The 22,316-nt window shown below is 37.1% G+C and overlaps 1 protein-coding gene across 1 annotated transcript; it reads right to left on the reverse strand.

Annotated features, from left to right (window-relative positions):
* Nucleotides 1-1,595: 1,595 nt before the first annotated feature.
* sem1 (SEM1 26S proteasome subunit) lies at nt 1,596-3,410 on the reverse strand. The gene is made up of 3 exons (XM_048201597.1): nt 3,238-3,410; nt 2,629-2,722; nt 1,596-1,835 (listed from the first exon to the last, which is right to left on the reverse strand). The coding sequence occupies exons 1-3, from the start codon at nt 3,311-3,313 to the stop codon at nt 1,793-1,795; spliced, it is 213 nt and encodes a 70-aa protein (XP_048057554.1). The 5' UTR covers nt 3,314-3,410; the 3' UTR covers nt 1,596-1,792.
* Between the last annotated feature and the right edge of the window lie 18,906 nt (nt 3,411-22,316).

Raw genomic sequence — 22,316 nt, forward strand, 5'->3', positions numbered from 1 at the left:
TGCAGTTATCATTTTGCCAAAATGTTGGATTTTGGGGTAAAATCATACCCTATATATATTGTATTGTTATATATTGTGTTGACAACTGATCAATTAAATATTTACAACCCTATATTCTGCATAATTGGGTGATTTTAAATAAACACTGACAAAAACTATACACGTTTTAGGGCTGGACGATATATAACATTGATATAAGTGATCCCCCGGATTTAGACCTACCCTATATTGTAGTTATATAAAACGTTCACAGGCAAATTTGCTTTATGTATTTCCCCAGCGTCAAAATCAGGCACATATAAATGTCAGGAAACACGATTCCTGGTTGCATGTCAATATCCATGGATTAGGTTTCTTTGACATGCTATAAGAACACTATCGAGCCCAACCTTTAGTGTAATCATTTGTTTTACTCGACTTTTCACAGTTTCCCCTATTAAATCCAGTCACGCAGCAGGTTCTTTTGCCACTCAGTCCAGCTGAGGGAGCGCGTTCCGGCGGGAAAGTGAGACGCGCACTTAGGACTGCGCATGCTCATTAGCTTGATCCAGCCTGAAGAAAATGCTGTTTTTTGCCATGATTTGAGCATTTAGAAACAAAATTTATGAGACAGTTGTCAAATTTTATTGGTGATTTCAAATATGAAATTTAATCGAAAGCTTGGTGAACAGCTTTGGAGAATTTGATGTTTCCTCATTCAAAGAGATGAATGAGAGGTGGCCTGAGAGGTGTTTCGAAGATGACCACCGAGTGAAATGACTTGTCTTAAAGGGACTTTGGTTAACAGGGCAAAAGCGGTAGGCCTACTAACCCCGGATAAAAAGTGGTGCTAATCCCGCATCTAAATCACAAGTGTGAAACGTTCCTTTACCCAGGGTTAAAAGCAGGGTTTAAAATGACATGCAGTGTGAAAAGCCCTCAGTTATAATAAACCAATGTGATGCATGTCATAGCCAAACATTCAAATTTCAGTCACAAAGAATTTATGCTATAAAACAAATGATATTTTGAATTAATGGTAGAGAAGATGCGCAATACGAGGCTTTAAAACGAGTGCAATAATGGTGGACTGCTCTGCGGTAGGAGATGCCTTACTGGCATTGATTTCAGCTCATTATGGCCTTGGGATACGCAGCCACAAATCCAGAGAAATCATTTTGCTGGGGGGAGTGCGGCTGGGCAAATTGGCTTCTGGTTCCGTGTGGGAGCCCGTGCTGTGAAGAGCAAAAGAGCAGGGCCCAGTCGGGAGGGGGCAGGCCCAGGCAAGACCGGCTGGGGCCTCACGCTGTGACCACCTCCATGCCTCTGACAAACACTTCACTGGATAATCTCCCCACCAGAGACTCTGCCAAACCTGTATGGGCTCAGGGGGAAGAGTCAGGGCACAAGGGAGCAGTTTCAGATCAAGGCTTGGAGCCCCTCCATGGATGTGTGCAGCTGCATCACACTGAATGTTTCATGAAAGTCTGCTCACTGCCTAATAATATTTACCTGACTTTCCTGTGCTTTTTAGATTGATTAGAAAAAAATAATTATAAATCATGCATGCAAAACAATGCTTTGCTTATAAATAAAATAAGAAAACTGAAACAGAATAGGGAAAACATTTCTTTATTATCACAATTATTAACACAAGGGAGTGGGAAAAACATTGATATCAGGTTCAACTGACCCGTTTTACAATGTTGGGCTTCTTACAGAAGTAATAAGAGAAATCACATTTTCTATTGACAGAGCAAGCTGACAATATTCAAATGTGGAAAAATCTATTTTCAGCTCAAGTAATCCACTGTTACGAGGTTTCCATCTTGTATCCGTGTTTTTCAAGCTCCGCTCTTAGAAGAAAGGAAAAAAGTGGGGGGAAAGTTAAAAAGTGCAATAACTCAAAATAAATACAGAAAGAATTAAATTGGTAAAAGTAATCAAATTTTCACATTTGTAACATTATTATGAATATTAAAAAAAGTGTTTTTTAAAATTATTTTATTAATCTTTATTTTAAAACTCAAACTCAATATGTTAACTTCAAACTGTAATAATCTAAAACTTACAATTTTTTTTCTACTGTTTTTCTCAATTAAGTCTCATTAATAATGTGTTATACACATTCACTAGCATAAACATTTCCAGAAAAATATCAATAGATTTATAGCTTTTAGGCTTCAGGAAAAGGGAAATTAATGCATTTAATATGGGGAACAGATGGAAAGCATTTCAGAATAGCGATCTACTCATATTTTTTGCATATGCAAGTATATTAAATGGCTATATTTACTGAGGTCAAGTCCTCACACATAGGAAAGTTTGTAAATGTGGTTTGAGGCCACCATGAGTGTCGGTTAGCCATTGGCCATTGGATCCCTTAGGGACTGTTTTCTTCTAAATGAGTGTAACCACACAAAATTCTTTAGAAAAAAGTGGGTTTCACAGGGTCTGAAGACTCTAGCAATAGACAAGAGGAAAACACAATAATAAGTAAGTCTCGTCTACCAGGATTCATTCGTTGTGAATTTAGATTAGGCTAGTACACTCCATATTTAGTATTTAACCATCTATAATTAAAACGTGCCCTACGTTCTTCTCCTCTTTGTATGTATAATTACACAAATTCAGCAAGTAAAAACCTACCTTAGCTGATTAGAAAAGTCATCCTCTACATTGTCATCATCCCAGTTATCTTCCCAAACATGAGCATCCTCATCTTCATCCAGGCCTGTCCAGTCTGGGAATGACATGACAATTCAATGAGGCTGATGATGTACTTACATAGGCCAGCCCAGGTCCACAAACACGAGTCATTGTGCATAGTGAGAAGCTGTATATAGCATGTTCATTTCAGTCTAAATTAATTATTTAAAGGTCGCCAACTTCAGTACATACGCCCAATGATTGTCTATGAATTTAAATTACAAAGCAAAAGAGAAATAATCACTGCAAACAATGTTAAACTGTTAGCTTTAGAAAATGCTAGCTGCTAATAAATGCGTAGTAGTGTTGTTGTTTTTTTACGTATGTTGAATAGAGCGCTCAAATATTTTATAAGAAACAACCCACATTGTGTTTCATTCATGTCTTTTCTTTTCAAGTGCGACAAACCAACCATTTGTTGAATAAAGCAAATAATATTTTGTCGGTTAGCATAGCAGTGCTAGCTGAGTCACTGTCATATTGTTGGCGTTTATAATTGACAAAAGAGTGCATTTCTAGTAAACACACAATCATTTTCAGTTCACTTACCCTCTGCTGGGAATTCTTCAAATTCATCATCTTCCTCCAACAGCCCCAAATCCACTGTTTGTTTCTTCTCTGACATGTTGTGCTAGCGATTCAGCAGATCAACACAGCTTCTCAAGCACGCTCGACGTAATAACCGAATGTGATGTGCGCGTGCGCATGCGCACGGATAGGGCTTACATTAGCTCTTTGACATGCATAAGGGTTTCACTGCATTTATTATATGAGCTAGGCTTTGAACAGTTTATTTATGAAGGCTCTGTATAATGAATATAGCTGAATAAGCTTTATTATAGTAATTCTCTAAAAGATTTTCTCTGAAAATACATATTTATTATTTATTTGTTTGAAATAAATAATGAAAATATATATTTATTATTTATTTATTTATTTGTTTGTGTTTAAATTGTGCAAATAACACACTTTAAAATATAATATATAGCAACATATTATAATAATATGTATTTGCTATAGTAAATATATATAAATAAACCATTATATTCTTTATTTCTTTATATAATATTTAAAATAACATAATTTTGAAATAAAATAAAATAATAATGTGCTGTCAAACGATTAATCGTGATTAATCACATCCAAAATAAAAGTTTGTTTACATAATATATACAGAATACACACACACACACACACACACACACACACACACACACACACACACACATATGTATTTATTTAAGAAATATTTACATGTTTACATGTATATTTATATATATAATATATTTTTGATAAATATATGTATGCATGTTTGTGTATTTATGTATACATAATAAATATACACAATACACATACATACATCATGTAAGCACAAACTTTTATATATATATATATATATATATATATATATATACATTACACACACACACACACACACACATATATACTCATTTTCGTGCAGAATTTATATATATATATATATATATATATATATATATATATATTACACACACACACACACACACACACACACACACACACATACATACGTATACATACAGTACAGTCCAAAAGTTTGGAACCACTAAGATTTTTAATGTTTTTAAAAGAAGTTTCGTCTGCTCACCAAGGCTACATTTATTTAATTAAAAATACAGTAAAAAACAGTAATATTGTAAAATATTATTACAATTTAAAATAACTGTGTACTATTTAAATATATTTGACAAAGTAATTTATTCCTGTGATGCAAAGCTGAATTTTCAGCATCGTTACTCCAGTCTTCAGTGTCACATGATCCTTCAGAAATCATTCTAATATGCTGATTTGCTGCTTTACTGTTTTTTACTGTATGTTTAATTAAATAAATGTAGCCTTGGTGAGCAGACGAAACTTCTTTTAAAAACATTAAAAATCTTAGTGGTTCCAAACTTTTGGACTGTACTGTACATATATACACAAATACACACACACACACACACACACACACACACACACACACATATATATATATATATATATATATATATATATATATATATATATATATATATATAAAAAAATTCTGCACGAAAATGAGTAGAAAGCACTCCAAAGAAGGTGTATTTCAAAAATCATCTTATAGCCAAAGCCAAGAACATTGAGTAGTTTAGATAAATGACAGCACATAGACCACAAAACCACAGATGCCACAATGAAAATTGTCCTGTGGCTCCAATTTGCTGACAGACGATGAAAACTTCAACCAAGATTCTACTCAGTAATTCTGTTTTCAAATTATTTTGTAATCATCCAAACTCCAAATATAAGTAGACAGCAAAAGGAAGTCATTTAGATAGGATGATGACAGTGTGCTCGTTTTTGCCGACAAATCCAGCTAACTCAGTAAAACAACAGAGGACATTCTGGACATGGAGATGAGGAGAATCCCATTTTGCTTCAGATTTATACTAGCGCCAGAAAGATGGTGAATTACTAATCCAAATAATTGCATAAGGCTTAGAAGCCTTGGAATAAAGTGGAAGGATCATTGCAGTCCATCTCAGGTAAGGGCCTGGGAATCTCTCACAGTGTCCGTGGAGCATACCTGAGACTGCAGTTACACTGTGGCGCCTGGAGTCTCAGGAGATGGGGAGGGGGGCCGTCAGCGGGGCTGCCCAGACTGACTCGCAGCCTTTCTTCGTATGTGAGAATGCCTTTCATTGGCCCCTCCAGGACAGTATCGCAACTGAGTCCTCATAGAGGCTCCAACCCTGCCCGGCCAGTCTGGCAGTCTCGCTTCCACCGGTCCTTATCAGGATGGAGATCACAATATGGCCTGAGGGGTGCTATAAGACGAGCAATGGGGACGGGAGGGTTTTATAGGACGGAGGCCATCATCACCCCCAGCTCCCATCGCACTGATCATTCAGATTAATGACACGACTCTCCTTCTGCCAGTGAAAGTGACAACACACCAGAACACGGGCCTGTCTACCTGTCCAAGGGCTCTTGATGAGATAATCGCCCCTTTCATTCGGCATAAATAGAAGAATGCCAAATGCTTCACCTGAAGACCGACTATTGGCGTAAAAGTGCATGTGCTATATATGAACTTTTGGTTTCGCAATGAAAAACTTATTTTCCAAATAGGAAGGATTGACTCTTGAGGATAATGATTATGATCATAAAGAGAAAAAAAAGTTTAATCATTAAATAAAAAGCTTTGGTCTTTTGAGTGATATACTTCCTAAATATCTGTCATGTAGATCTGATCCCACCCACCCGCTCTTGTTTTATGTGGTATTCTTTTTTTAAATATTAAATTAAAGGATTAGTTCACTTTAAAATGAAAATTACCCCAAGCTTTACTCACCCTCAAGCCATCCTCGGTGTATATGACTTTCTTCTTTCTGATGAATACAATTGGAGTTATAATAATAAATATACAGTCTGGCGGAAGCTAGATATTTTACTTCATAACTTCTTAAATATGGATATTTTTCATACACAAACACATCGCTTCACTTCAGAAGGCCTCTATTAACCCCCCGGAGCCTTGTGGAGTACGTTTATGATGAATAGATGCACTTTCTTCAGCTTCAAACTCATTGGTCCAGTTGACTGTCATTATAAAGCTTGGATGCGTCAGGATATTTATTAATATAACTCCGATTGTGTTCATCAGAAAGAAGAAAGTCATATACACCTAGGATGGCTTGAGGTAATTTTAATTTTAAAGTAAACTAATCCTTTATTAACAAAAATAAATAGGTCAAAAAGTGTGATAGAACTCCAAAAGGGTAGTATATGTTAATTTGTGAAAAAATAAATATTTAAAAAAAAAATCAACCCATCTTTCTTCCTTTCTAATTCAACTGTCTGTCAATAGGAATTTTACTCTCATATTTTTCATCTGTCTTTCTTGAAAAGGCCTGTCAGCTGGAGCTTGAGGTACAGTTTGCCAACAGCCTAATGACCCTTTACGGCAATACAATCTGATGTCTGTCCCAGCCGTCCGGTAATCCTGTCCACCTTTGCGGCTTAGTTATGCTCAGGCTTAAGTTGCATATTTTGTATTTATCAGGATTTTGCTGATAAATGCTATCAGCAAGAGTGAAATGAAATATGGGAGGTCTATCTCAAGTTGCAAGAACAGACATTTATTTCAGCACTGATGCAGATATCCAGTGGTTATTCTCTTATAGCTCAAGACAGAATTGATGTTTTTCAGATTGTGCAGTATTATAAAAAATACCTGAAAATGTGAAAAGGAAGTATATGCTTTTTTATTCCATACATTTTAGATAATACATCAGTAGATCTGTTTCCATCATTCTGTCACAGCTTTTCCCCAGATTTGCTGCGAAATGCATATCCGTCCAAGACAAACATACTCAGAAACAAAGAACTCCATGCAACTCGAAATAAACTCAGAATAAAGAAAATGTTTTCCAATGTAAACACTCCATTATTTAGAGCACATCAGTCATGGCTACATAAACAACCCAAAGCCATATTCTGCATATAATGTTAATTTTACTCATTATTTATATTAAATGCTCTTAACAAAATGATTCATGGCATAAAAAAGATGAATAGCATATTGTGGGTCACACATGTGAAGTTCATATATGAACAGTGTGAAGCATATATGAACCGCAATTTCATCAGACCCTCTATCAAAATATGGACACAATCATTTTTTAATTCCACATTCCACTTAAAATGACAATAAACATTGGGCCTCAGCCCTGCGTGTGCAAATGAAGCATTATTAAATTAGTAGATTACATATTTGGCAACACAATATTTAGGAGTTGCAATGGTCATATTTGTCCGACCTCACATTACAGTAGTTCATTGTGATTGGTGGCTTCTCTCTCTCTTTCTCTTTCTCTCTGGAATGACATTCTCAAGTGAATGTCGCTCATCAAGGGGCTTACGGAGTAAGTGATAAAGTGTTCCACTCTAATACCTGCCCGCTTCTCATCTGTCATCTATAAAGAGGATTGGAAATGAAGCAACATTCTTCAGGATATAATGACCTCCAAAGCGTACAGAAGGGATATTGTAAAACATATAAATGGAGAGGGAAAATGTGTTTTGGATTTGATCAAAGTAAAACTGCAGTTGATTATGACCACGATCAGTTCAAATATACATAGGCCTACTATAAACCATATATATTATCGTCCATCATAACTGAAACGATATTGATTTAACCAGTGTTTTATACTCTCCTTGATTTCAGGTTGCAATATGGAATTGAGTAATGCTCACCATGTGACTACATAGGCCCGGAAATAGCCCTGATTGGACTGATTGATAAATGAAGCTGTCCTTGTTTTTTAGCATGCCCTTTCAGCTCTGGACTTTGTCCAGGAAAACCTCTAACAGCCACTTATTAAGTAGTTAGACTCACAAGGCTGTGTATGCAGTGGTCACCTGGGTGTGTGTCTGTAGGTTCTGAGACCCCATTGGTCAACGGTGGACTCTCGGTTGCGAGCTGGCAAGATAACACAACGGGCATAATCCTCATTCTTCTCCCTTGAGGTCTGAAGTAGTGTGTTTTTACAGCTTGCCGGGCTGTTTAGCGACGTAATTATTAGCATTTCTTGTAAACATTCAGCATTACCTCCAATGAGTCTTTGTCCCCTTGACCCGCGCTTTACGGGCTCAAAGAGAAGTCGCCGTAAAGTGGAGGAGGCGTGAATGTTTTTGCAACTCTCAAGAAAATAAAATTATGCATGACGTATTGAGTGAGACAGCTTATTTCCAAGATAGCGTTTAATTTGAAGTTCACAAAAACATTCGCATATACAGAGAGCAGTTAGCGGCTAATTGAGAATGCAAGTGTGGTGATCACAAAACACACCAAGCATAAAAGTCACTATTGTTTTTTTGCTCATGATATTTTAACACACCCTGCAGTCTAAGATCCCCTAATTAATATGGAATGGGTGAGAATCAAATTAGCTGTTTGTTTACATGATGCCTGGATATATTTTTGCCCTAACCCCATTTACGCTTGAGTACTCCGGCACCACTTGCGCAAGGATCATACATGTTAGGAAGTGCATGATTAAGTAAATATTTCATATTGAGCCATTAGCAAAATCGTCTCTGTTTCTGAGCTGTAGACAGGTCGCATTTAACCAATGTGACTGCCTGGGTTTTTGAAACTATCACGGAGAGTATCAAGCCTCTCTTGTGTGTCTGTAAGTTAGGGCAAGAAACCAAGAAAAATTGTCTAGAGTATAGCCAAAGGCGAAGTTTGAACAGCTCGGCCAGTGACAAGCTTTTAAGGAGACCAGAGCACCATGGGTAGTCTGCAGATGAAATACTAGGGGGTGAAAGGGAAAGTAGTGATTTGTCATTAGGACTTTTCAAAGAATAGTGATGCCAAGGGTCCAATTTATGGTTTTTATACCTGCCTTGTTCAGAACACACATCAAGCTCTTTGTGAGGAATATAATGCTAGTTTTTTTTTCTTGTAACAGAGCTATATGGGAAGATCTGTGCTGGAAATGTAATACAAATTTTGGCATGTCTGAGAAAGATTTAAAAAATGTGATATTTTTAACAAGACTATTAATACAAGTAGTTCTGACAAAAATATGAGGCTCATACACTGCAGCTAAATTCAGTGTCACTCCAATATTGAGTGTTTAATGGCATTCTGTCCACACAGATCATTTAGAGCAGTGGTCGCCAACCCGTCGATCGCGATCGACTGGTCGATCTTTATCACTGTTCCAGTAGCTCGCGAAAATAACAGAAATATGAGTACAAAAATACATTACATTTCTCCAGTCTTTGTATTGTATTTTTGTATTTATTTTATGTTATTTTCTGGAGACAGACAGATAAAGGTAAATAGCCCACATTATGTCTGAGTCTGTAAACGGCCGTTAACAAGAGGCCAGAGACGCTGAAGACGGACGCGAAGAGGAGAAAATTCTGTAGCAGGCAGAGCAGCTCACTGTTCACGATGCTCGAAATATAGGAAGAAAATATAAATATTGAATTGGGGGTGAGGGATTAGGAATTCATCTCTAAAAGGAGATCAGTCTTCAGGAAGATTTCGATGGCAATGACATTTTATTTCCCTCTTACCTCCGAATAAAGTAGCTAATTATTAGCGCAGTTCAACTTTGTTTACAGCGGTAACCAAGGAAACGCTGTATCACTGCTGCTCCATAAAAGCGCCACCTTCTGTCAGAGAGTGAATCTGCGTCTCATTCAGCATGCTGTTTTTGTTTCATGCTCTTTTTTTGTGTGTAGCATTTATAATTTCACAAAGATAAAGTCAGACCGTTCTGTTTTTGCTTTGAATCTTGAAATTAAATCTAATTCAAATAAAAAACAACTGCTCATGCAACGTGCGTAGCATCTTTGTTTGGATTGTGATTAAAGCAGTGGTTCCCTCTAATTTGAAATGGCTATGTATTTTTGTTTATTATAATAATATTAATAATAAATATCTGCAACCAGTATCGGAATCGGCCAAGTTGCTTCTAAAAATAAATAAATAAATCAGAATCTACAATGACCACGAAAAAAATACTAAACACAATCTGGGCTGTCTTTTTCTATCAAGTAGATCTTGTCTTTCAAAAAGGTCGAGGTCAGGGATCTTGGGCTTAAAAAGGTTGGTGAACACTGATTTAGAGTGACGTTTTACAACTCAATTTACTTCCAAAAAATGCCGTCATACAAAATCTGCATAATATGCACAGAACCAACCTTTTAATTGTTAAAATTATATGAAGTTATTCAATTATAACATTTGATTAAATTAAACATAAATGCAATAAATATTATATCCGAACCAGCACTGGATGTTTTGTACAAGTTATTAAATTAGAAATAAAAATCCAAAGCAATAAATATAGCCTAATATCCAAACAAGTTTGGATAAGTTATTAAATTATTACATAAAATTATTTTAGTAATAACTATATAAATGTAATAAAAATAAACTTTTATAACCTCAAGTTTTGAATGACAATAATAAAACTAATGATAATATAAATGTTGGTTTAAATAAATAAAAAGTTATCAGAAAACAGCATATTTACAGTCCATTCTACAATATGTTTCTATTAGCATTATTTATAGGCATTATTTAGTTTATAAGCGATTGTACAGGGTGAGACATTTAAGCTATAAACATTTACGAAGCGCATTGAAACGAATTTGTGGCCACGTTCACACAGCAACAGAATTCGGTTGTCAGTCCTGTATTTGAATCCTTAAAAGGTTAGTTGACCCAAAAATAAAATGTCGTTCCACACCTGTAAGACCTTCATTCATCTTCAGAACACAAATTAAGATATTTTGGATAAAATCCGATGGCTCAGTGAGGCCTCTATTTCAAAACACCGCTTCATGAAGCTTCGAAGCATTACGAATCTTTTGTTTCGAATCAGTGTTTCGGAGCGTGTATCAAACTGCCTAAGTCACATGAACCATTGAAATTTCAAAACTTTTCAAAACACTCATCACGTAACGAAGCCTCGTTTACTGAAATCACGTGACTTTGGCAGTATGATACATGCTCTGTACTGCTGATTCAAAACAAATGATAAAGCATCGAACCTTCATGAAGCAGTGTTTTGAAATCGCCCATCACTAGATATTGTTGAATAAAGTTTTTTTTTTTTTTTTTTTGCAGCACAAAAAGTATTCTCGCTTCATAACATTAAGGTTGAACCACTGTACTCACATGAACTGTTTCAAATATGTTTTTAGTAGATTTCTGGACATTTGAATGTGTTAATTATCTTGCAGTCAATGGAGGCCTCACTGAGCCATCGGATTTTATCAAAAATATCATAATTTGTGTTCTGAGTGTCATGGGCAAGACGCTGCAAAGCACGTGAGACGCGAGTGCAACGGTTAAAGATGTCCGGCGAGCGCATATTTACAATGAAGCTGCTGTGTGATTTAATGAAGATTAAATGGATAAACTCGCGGCTTAATTTGACTCTGTCCTATCAAAAGTGGTAAGACTTTTCAGTTTTATGGACGTCGCCATCTTTGATATTACTTTGGTCACTGTCACTATGGTTACTAGTAAGAGATGGGCTTGCACGTTCATACAGACAATAATTCGAGACGCGACTGTAAGTTGCTGTGTACGGGACGACTCACACCTTTAAAGGGTTAGTTCACCCAAAAATGAAAATTCTGTCATTTATTACTTACCCTCATGCCGTTCCACACCCGTAAAACCTTCGTTAATCTTCAGAACACAAATTAAGATATTTTAGTTGAAATCCGATAGCTCCGTGACCGAGGCCTCCATAGGGAGCAATGGACACTTCCTCTCTCAAGATCCATAAAGGTACTAAAAACATATTTAAATCGGTTCATGTGAGTACAGTGGTTCAATATTAATATTATAAAGCGACGAGAAAAACAAAATAACGACTTATTTAGTGATGGCCGATTTCAAAACAATGCTTCATGAAGCATTGGAGCATAAATGAATCAGTGTGTCGAATCATGATTCAGATCGCGTGTCAAACTGCCAACGGCTGAAATCACGTGACTTTGGCGCTCCGAACTATGGCGGGCCGGAAGGTCCAAAAATATGGCTACCGACTTGTCGCGGGAATTCACTATACAATTGCCAGTAGCCACTGAGTTTACCACTGATAGGCCGGCGGTGCATCTGCATACACACTCTCCTCACGCAGCGAACGACTCACTTTCCTCACGCAGCTGACCACTGACTCTTCTCAGCCGGCGACTCACTTTCCTCACGCAGCCGGCGAATCACTTTCCTCACGCAGCGGACGAATCACTTTCCTCACGCAGCCGGCGAATCACTTTCCTCACGCAGCCGGCGACTCACTTTCCTCACGCAGCGGACGAATCACTTTCCGCAGCCGGCGACTCACTTTCCGCAGCCGGCGAGTCACTTTCCGCAGCCGGCGAGTCACTTTCTGCAGCCGGCGACTCACTTTCCGCAGCCGGCGACTCACTTTCTGCAGCCGGCGACTCACTTTCCTCACGCAGCATTAACTCTCCTCACGTTTCTTTTCAAATACTGTGATGGTGCAATAACTAACTACATCTAGTAAAATTGATCATTTTTGTGTTGTAAATGTAATTTATTCTGAAGCAATATTCCCATCAGTGTTCTGTAAACTGTTACTGTTAAGATGTAAACTGTTAATCATCAGATTTGTATATGCCCCCTTAAAGGGATAGGTCAATCAAAAATAAAAATTCTGTCATCATTGACTTACCTTCTAGTTGTTCCGAACCTGTATGAGTTTCTTTCTTCTGTTGAACTAAAAATATATTTTGAATGTCAGTAAACAAACAGCTGACTGTAGCGAGTGACTTTCATAGTAGGAAAAAAAAAAAAAAAAAAAAGGAAGTCACATCCTTTTTCTTTCTTCTGTTGAACTAAACTCATATAGGTTTGGAACAAACTAGACTGTAAGTCAATGATGACAGAATTATCATTTAGGTTTAACTGTCCCTTGGAATTGATTGTCATGGCATTTTTTATTTATTTTTTTACCTTTATAAAAAGGTAATTTTCCCCTAACCTTGGCTATCAATCTCATGTTAATTAGAATAACTCACTCTAGGGCTTTTATTATTTTTTCCACGGCAGAGGAAACAGAATCTGCATCAGAAGTGGCATTTAGATGCATGTATAAAATTGAATATGAATGTGCAAAACAAGCATGAAAAACAGTTTAACAACTTTACAATAAAGATCTATAAAGCTTTTGCGGATTTTACAAATTATCTTTATACAATATATACAATATTCTGAAAAAGTGACATTTCCCTTTTTGCAAAGTTCAGATGTTGATAAAATATATAACTTTAACTAAAGATAAATTTTTGATTTGCAGCTGTCATGCTTAAACACTGGTTCTGCAGATTTTTGACATTTCAAATTTGCATTGTTTTTGTAACCATCACATTAGTTTATGGTATATGCTACTTTCATGTTTTTTTGTTTGTTTTGTTTTTAGTCAGCTTACAACAGATTCCTTATTTGATAACACCATTCAAAAGAGCATTCACTACAAATAACATTTTAAACAAGGCACCAACAGCTTGGGCCCCTAAACAGTGACTGTTTCACTGAGTCTAATGTGATGGTTGTATCTTTAGTTAAAGTTATATATTTTATCAACATTTGAACTTTGCAAAAAGGGAAATGTCACTTTTTCAGAATATTGTATATTAAAGATAATTTGTAAAATCCACAAAAGCTTTATAGATCTTTATTGTAAAGTTGTTAAACAGTGTTTTTCATGCTTGTTTTGCACATTCATATTCAATTTTATACATGCATCTAAATGCCACTTCTGATGCAGATTCTGTTTCCTCTGCCGTGGAAAAAATAACGGTAAAAGCCCTACAGTGAGTTAATCTAATTAACATGAGACTGATAGCCAAGGTTAGGGGAAAAGTACCTTTTTATAAAGGTAAAAAAAAAATAAATGCCATGACAATCAATTTCAAGGGATCGTTAAACCTGTGATAATTGATGATAATAATGATAATGATAATTCTGTCATCATTGACTTACAGTCTAGTTTGTTCCAAACCTATATGAGTTTAGTTCAACAGAAGAAAGAAAAAGGATGATATTTTGAAGAATGTCAGTAACCAGACAGTTGATGGTAGCCAGTGACTTCCATATATATATTTTTTTCCTACTATGAAAGTCACTCGCTACAGTCAGCTGTTTGTTTACTGACATTCAAAATATATTTTTAGTTCAACAGAAGAAAGAAACTCATACAGGTTCGGAACAACTAGAAGGTAAGTCAATGATGACAGAATTTTTATTTTTGATTGACCTATCCCTTTAAGGGGGCATATACAAATCTGATGATTAACAGTTTACATCTTAACAGTAACAGTTTACAGAACACTGATGGGAATATTGCTTCAGAATAAATTACATTTACAACACAAAAATGATCAATTTTACTAGATGTAGTTAGTTATTGCACCATCACAGTATTTGAAAAGAAACGTGAGGAGAGTTAATGCTGCGTGAGGAAAGTGAGTCGCCGGCTGCAGAAAGTGACTCGCCGGCTGCGGAAAGTGACTCGCCGGCTGCGGAAAGTGAGTCGCCGGCTGCGTGAGGAAAGTGATTCGTCCGCTGCGTGAGGAAAGTGATTCGTCCGCTGCGTGAGGAAAGTGAGTCGCCGGCTGCGTGAGGAAAGTGAGTCGCCGGCTGCGTGAGGAAAGTGAGTCGCCGGCTGCGTGAGGAAAGTGATTCGCCGGCTGCGTGAGGAAAGTGATTCGTCCGCTGCGTGAGGAAAGTGAGTCGCCGGCTGCGTGAGGAAAGTGATTCGTCCGCTGCGTGAGGAAAGTGATTCGTCCGCTGCGTGAGGAAAGTGAGTCGCCGGCTGCGTGAGGAAAGTGAGTCGCCGGCTGCGTGAGGAAAGTGATTCGTCCGCTGCGTGAGGAAAGTGAGTCGCCGGCTGCGTGAGGAAAGTGAGTCGCCGGCTGAGGAGAGTCAGTGGTCAGCTGCGTGAGGAAAGTGAGTCGTTCGCTGCGTGAGGAGAGTGTGTATGCAGATGCACCGCCGGCCTATCAGTGGTAAACTCAGTGGCTACTGGCAATTGTATAGTGAATTCCCGCGACAAGTCGGTAGCCATATTTTTGGACCTTCCGGCCCGCCATACCGAACAGCAGATTCGACACACTGATTCATCTGTGCTCCGATGCTTCCTGAAGCATTGTTTTGAAATCGGCCATCAGTAAATAAGTCGTTATTTAGTTTTTTCTATCGGATTTCAACTAAAATATCTTACTTTGTGTTCTGAAGATTAATGAAGGTCTTGGAACGGCATGAGGGTAAGTAATAAATGACAGAATTTTCATTTTTGGTGAACTGACGCTTTAAGTAAATGCGGTTGTCAATCCCTAAAACTGACAGATGTTGAAGAAATCCCTATTTGCAGCTCTAACTAGTAGAAAATGACACGTGTCTTGACAAACTCACAAATATGTTGTCTCTCTCCAAGCCTATAACCTATAAAACATTTTTTTTGGGGGGGGGGGTTATATATATGTATATATAACTTATACATTATGATCCGGAAATCGCGTGCTGATGAAAAAGAGGAAACAAAACACGCCACTTACGTCGAGTCCAGGACATATTAATATTATTATTAAGATAATACTTAACCGCGCGATCATATTTCATGAGTTGTCCATGTTTATATTAGTTTATGGCTGCGGGAAGTCATTGGCCTGCTGTCAGCGTGTCAGTCATCAGTTTCGGGACTGACTCCTGTTTGCCGTACACACACGGAAAAAAAATATAAATTCACTCTGATTGTCACTCAGGTCTTTGCAGTGCGTGTATATGGTCATATTTTGTCTTTCCTATTATAAATCTATCTTCCAATAGGCCTATTTATCGTGTTCGCTCAAACAGCAAGGTGCTTGTGAGGAAAATCATTTTTGCATGAATCATTTTGGCTTAAAATGCTTTATTTTCCAATAATTTTTCTTCTATTAGCTTGTTTGGGGGTGGTTCTTGGCATTTGATGCATATGGTCTCTCCTCCTACATACTAGAGTCAGCATTAGAGCTTTCTTCTGTCAGCCTCCCTGCCATGGTAATGCATGTTTTGCATATTCAGAGATTAGTTACACTGCACCAATACATCACAATAACTACCATCAAACACTTCATTTATTCTAATTAGTCAGCTATTTGTGACAAAATCTATCACATTTGTACATATCATCCTTGGCACACACAAAATTTCAGGGGATTCCCCCATCTTAGACAGGGTCTGGAGATAGCGTGACATGTCTGGGACAGTAGAACCATGTACCACTTGTTTCCTTTTAGGGCAGTGACTTTCTATTTGGGCGTTTGCCCAAAAATGTTTGCCCCAGGGTACACCACCACTAAGCAAGATGATAGAACTGCAGTGAGTTTGAATCGTAGATGTAGTCAAAAATGTCCCTCATGATGATCTATGTCTACATTAGTTGCTTTGTTTGCTTGATTACTTCCTTAGCAAGTCATTATCATTTGCCATGATATTAAAATGGATGAAGCAGCTGGTTAAATTGGGCAACTGTTTGTAAATTGCACATAGCCAGACTTTTCGACATAGTCTAGTCCAGTCTCCATTTGTTCTGGCCAAGAACAGCCCACTTAGACTTTTTAAAGGGATAGTTCACCCAAAAATAAAAATACTGTCATCATTTACTCACCCTCAAGTTGTTCCAAACTTGTATGAATTTCTTTCTTCTGCTGAACACAAAAGAAGATATTTTGAAGAATGTCGGTAACATAACAGTTGATGGACCCCATTGACTTCCATAGTTTTTTTTTCTCTTCCATACTATGGAAGTCAATGGATCCGTCCATCAACTGTTTTGTTACCAACATTCTTCTAAATATCTTCTTTTGTGTTCAGCAGAAGAAAGAAATTTGGAACAACTTGAGGGTGAGTAAATGATGACAGTATTTTCATTTTTGGGTGAACTATCCCTTTAAGGTCTGCCTGAACAGTTAGTTCTGTTTTGGAGTCAATAACATGATTAAATTTTTTGTTGTATTTATTATTTATTCACAAACAAACACCTTAAAAGTGCAATTCATACATACAATGAGTTGAATACACCATTATGAGAATGTTTTTATGTTGAATTAAAATGAATTTTGATATTTTTATGGTTATTTTAAGTTGTGCGATTTCCCCAAAAATGATATTTATAAAATATTTTAAAAATTTTCGCGAAAAAAGATATTCTGAAAGAAATTAATACTTTTATTTAGCAAGTAAGCACACATTAAATTGATCAAAAGTGACAGTAAAGCGATTTATAGTGTTAAAAAAAAATTCTATGTCAAATAAATGCTCTTCTTTAAAACTTTCCATTCATTAAAGAGCCCTGAAAAAATGTATAATAGTTTCCACAAATATTGATATAAATAAGAAATGTTGCATGTTAGAATGATTGGCGTAATGATGGCGTAATGATGCTGAAAATTCAGCGTTGCATCACAGGAATAAATTATATTTTTTTTAAATATTAAAATAGAAAATAGTTATTCTAAATTGTAATAATATTTCACAATGTTAAAGTTTTTACTGTGTTTTTGGTTATTTAAGGTGTTGAGTAAATATACGCATCCTTGAAATTGTTTTCAATATTTTCCCTTTTGATAAATTCGTCTTGTTATCAGGCTCTCCCCACTACTTTCTTTTCCCTCTCTCCAATTGAGTCATAAATAATATTTAAAACTCCTTTCCCCTGAGATCCACACACACATTTGTAATGTCGTTTGGATTGTACTGTAAATGTAGCATCCTCAAAGCCCTTCATTCACATGATTATTTGTACTCGGTGTGTTTTGATGATATTGAGAAGCTTAGGTGGGTGTGTGAGGATAATTACATGTGATATCATCCACTGATGAGCACAACTGTGGCACTGTGCCAGTAGCCCAGCCATTTTCTATTAGCAGAGGAGAATGAATGCAACCAGTCCTTTAGTATGCATTTGTTCATCAATGTATACTTTACCGCAGTGATTTGAATATTTTGTACTGATTAAAACACATCTCTCGCTAATGCCCGTGCGGCACAGATAAATTGAATGCGCTGGAAATACATGCGTATAATAAGCACTTTATGGCTAGATTAATTTTTTGTAGGCCATTTATATGAGTTTTATAGTCTTATAAACTCTGCATACTAAGGAATAGAAAAGGGCAAAGTTGTTTTCCTCCTGAGACATGTTCTTGTTTTATGCGTTCATGCTAACAAGCCCTGACAATGTTTTACTAGGTGATGACTCAGAGCTTCTTGTTTATTTGCTTGCTCGGAGGCTTTATTTAGTGCGTAATTTTTTTTTTTAGGATAAAAGCAGACATTTTGAAGGCTGAAAATACCTTTCCTTTCATCTTATTTCTTTTTCAACTTCTTTTTTGTCCGTCTTCTTCCTCCATCTCCTGTCCTTGTCCCATTCTTTTCAAAAACCGAGGAGAGAATGCGGTGCCCTTGTTTGGATGAACTCACATCGCCTGGTCATCGAAAGTTCGTCAGGACGCACAATAACAGACAGCGGTTTGAGTGGGTTCACGCAGGCCTGTCCTGAGAGTGAACAAGTCTTATGTAGGAAAAGGACGTGACCTGGGTGACAAGAAAACCTGCAGGACAGCAGTGTTGGCCCCTCTGTCTTGTGATTGATGGTGTTGATGTTCTAAATTGGCCTCAGATACGCCAAGTACAAGAATCATAATAGCAGGGTTTTAGATTAGTTCTCTAGATAGCAGGAAGAGGGGGAGGTTGAACGTTCCAAGAATACAACAATGCACTCGATCCCGACTGTCGGCTGGAGGCTTGCGAAAGGCACATCGCTAGCAAAGGATGTGAATAGTGATTCTAATGTGGAGAAGTATTTCAGGGGTCAGACTGCGTCATTACCGCCGAACGGAGGTCAAAGCCACACACTTGTCCTCAAAGGCGAGACGCTGCATCTGGGCTGAACAAAAAAGCCTCTCAGCTTACTAATTGTTTGGGGAGCCTCTTTTAGACCGTATTTATATATGTTCTTTGATCACTAAGATTGTCTGCGATTTTGCAGCATTATGGCAAATTTGAGTGTTGATTACCTGCAAGTATGATATATATTCAGTGGTAGGTCTAGTATGGATAAGTGCATGTTTTTGTGTTTAATAACATTTTTTTTCTCAATATGAATTCCTCATAATTGCTTTGAATAACTGTAATTCTAACACCAAACTAATAGTGAATGTAGGGTGGGCGAAATGACCATTTCATGGTATTAGAAACTATATTTCACAATAACTATATCTTGATATAGCTATTTTTAGTTTATGTTTGTTATTAAAAATAAGAACAAAGAAGCAAATTACAAACAGTAGGACAAATACAATAGAGCAAAGATACAAATTAATAAACTTTGTTTTTCAGCTACAGTTGGTTTAACGTAGTAAGAAATTGAATAATCAAGAGTATAACTAAAACTTCATAGTCTTCACTGTATGAATCAAAGATGAACTGATTATTATTACAGATACAAGTGATTCAGTCGAGCAGTGAGTGATTTTCTCGTTATCTTTTGTTGTTTGATTAACATTAATGAGACAGACAGTAGTTTATTATACTGCTGTCCCTGTAAGACCAAATTCACTGATCCAATATACTGACACACATCTGGTTTTCACCCAACTGTTAAAGGTGCCCTAGATTCAAAAAATGAATTTACCTTGGCATAGTTAAATAACAAGAGTTCAGTACATGGAAATGACATACAGTGAGTCTCAAACCCCATTGTTTCCTCCTTCTTATATAAATCTCATTTGTTTAAACGACCTCCGAAGAACAGGCGAATCTCAACATAACACCGACTGTTACGTAACAGTCGGGGTGTACGCCCCAATATTTGCATAATGCCAGCCCATGATCCCAACATTATGAAAGGGATTACACAAGGGCAGCCAGTAACGTCTGGAGCTGCACACAGCCGAATCATCAGACTAGGTAAGCAAGCAAGAACAACAGCGAAAAATGGCAGATGGAGCAATAATAACTGACATAATCCATGATAGCATGATATTTTTACTGATATTTGTAAATTGTCTTTCTAAATATTTCGTTAGCATGTTGCTAATGTACTGTTAAATGAGGTTAAAGTTATCATCGTTTCTTACTGTATTCACGGAGACAAGAGCCGTCGCTATTTTCATTTTTTAAACACTTGCAGTCTGTATAATTCATAAACACAACTTCATTCTTTACAAATCTCTCCAACAGTGTAGCATTAGCCGTTAGCCACGGAGGACAGCCTCAAATTCACTCAGAATAAAACTTTAACATCCAAATAAATACTTTACTCACATAATTCGAAGCATGCATACAGCATGCATGACGAACATCTTATATTAGCTGTGTGAACTGTAATATAGTCGACAGCTCATGTGGCAGGGAGCACGCGATTTAAGGGGGCAGCGCCGAGTGTAAATCAGTGCATTGTTAATGATGCCCCAAAATAGGCAGTTAAAAAAATTAATTTAAAAAAATCTATGGGGTATTTTGAGCTGAAACTTCACAGACACATTCAGGAGACACCTTAGACTTATATTACATCTTGTGAAAAAGCATTCTTGGGCACCTTTAACGTTAATTTAAGACACATGGCAAACAACATGACTGAGCATTTATCTGACTATTCAAGCACAATAAGACGTGAAAGAGAACTGAATTTACGATCATATGCTGTCTCAGAGATGCGGCTTTCTGTGCGCGTGCTTCGGGAGTGTGTCAGCGTGAGCACCAACCGCTTCACAGCTTGTTGTGCTTAAAAGGGAGCTATAATGCCCATTTTACAAGATGTAATGTAAGTCGCTGGTGTCCCCAGGAAGTGTCTGTGAAGTTTCAGCTCAAAATACCCCATAGATCATTTATTATAGTTTGTCAAATTTCCCCCTATTTGGGTGTGAACAAAAACATGCCGTTTTTGTGTGTGTCCCTTTAAATGCAAATGAGCTGCTTTCCAGAAGAGGGCGGAGCTTTAACAGGTCACGCTTCAGTTTCTCAACAGCAACAAAGCTGGAGAATCTCACGTTCAACTCATCCACTAGCATGTGCCGTCATGTTAATGTTTTGTGCAAATCCAGCGTTGAATTGACCCTCGTTTGTGAAGCAGTCCGGCGTAAAACGATGACAAGGCAACAACACTGCGACAACAACTCTTCCTCTTCTGTAAACCTCACCCCCTTTGTTGCATGTTCACGGGGCGGGGTTTATGTAAATTTTAGGGTTAGGGATGTCACCAACCCGGGAAGAAGCTCATTGTAGTCCCTACCAGCCGTTTGTTGTAGTCCTTAAAAAGTAATTTCTGTAAAAGAAAATATCTGCCTTTGCATTGAACTTTGAGCGTCGTAACTTTGCAGATGTTGTTTATGCTCAAAAAGCAACATTACACACTAACTAAAGTTAAAAAAGTGAAATCTTAATCAACCACCCCTTTAATAACTCTAATAACTCTCAACATCAAGCACGTCCCACTCTTTATTTTCTCATTCATGCATATTTCATTACTCTTACGCATGTAGTACTGTACTACATATATATTGACATATATTTTAGATACTGTAAAATCTAAAATGATAAACATTTTATACCGTGGTAACGATATATACCATCATACCGCCCAGCCTTAATTGAATGAAAGAAAATAATGTGATAGAGAGAGAGGGGGTGTAAAATAGAAAGCAATAAATTTGAAAAATTAAATGCCCACCACCTCATATTTGTGGCCCATTACCAGGATGATCAGTTTGGGAGACAAAAATGACCACTTATACTGTAGTGTGCAGGTATTTCATGGGCTTTCAACACTGTTGAAGAGACTATAAAGAGTTTGAAATGATTAAACTTTGTTTTGACCCTGCAGTTAAATGCCTGTGCTTGTCCATTATGGCCAACCCACCATCGAGAATAATGGGCATTTTTCAGAAGAGCCAGGGAGTCAAACCATACAGTATGTGAAAAGCAGCGTTAAGAGGCTGGAGATCTGTGTAATTAAATAAAACCCAACTGTTTTAGTGTGTACTTTAGAATGAAACCCAGGAATACTTCGTTTTAAATA

This window comes from Megalobrama amblycephala, linkage group LG9, assembly GCF_018812025.1.
Source record: "Megalobrama amblycephala isolate DHTTF-2021 linkage group LG9, ASM1881202v1, whole genome shotgun sequence".
Classification (NCBI taxonomy): Eukaryota; Metazoa; Chordata; class Actinopteri; order Cypriniformes; family Xenocyprididae; genus Megalobrama; species Megalobrama amblycephala.

Coding starts and splice junctions, on each gene's coding strand:
- sem1 (XM_048201597.1), bottom strand. CDS start 3,313: ATGTCAGAGAAGAAACAAACAGTGGATTTGGGGCTGTTGGAGGAAGAT. Junction 2,723..3,237: donor TGAAGAATTCCCAGCAGAGG/GTAAGTGAACTG, acceptor TGTCATTCCCAG/ACTGGACAGGCCTGGATGAA. Junction 1,836..2,628: donor GACTTTTCTAATCAGCTAAG/GTAGGTTTTTAC, acceptor CTTTCTTCTAAG/AGCGGAGCTTGAAAAACACG.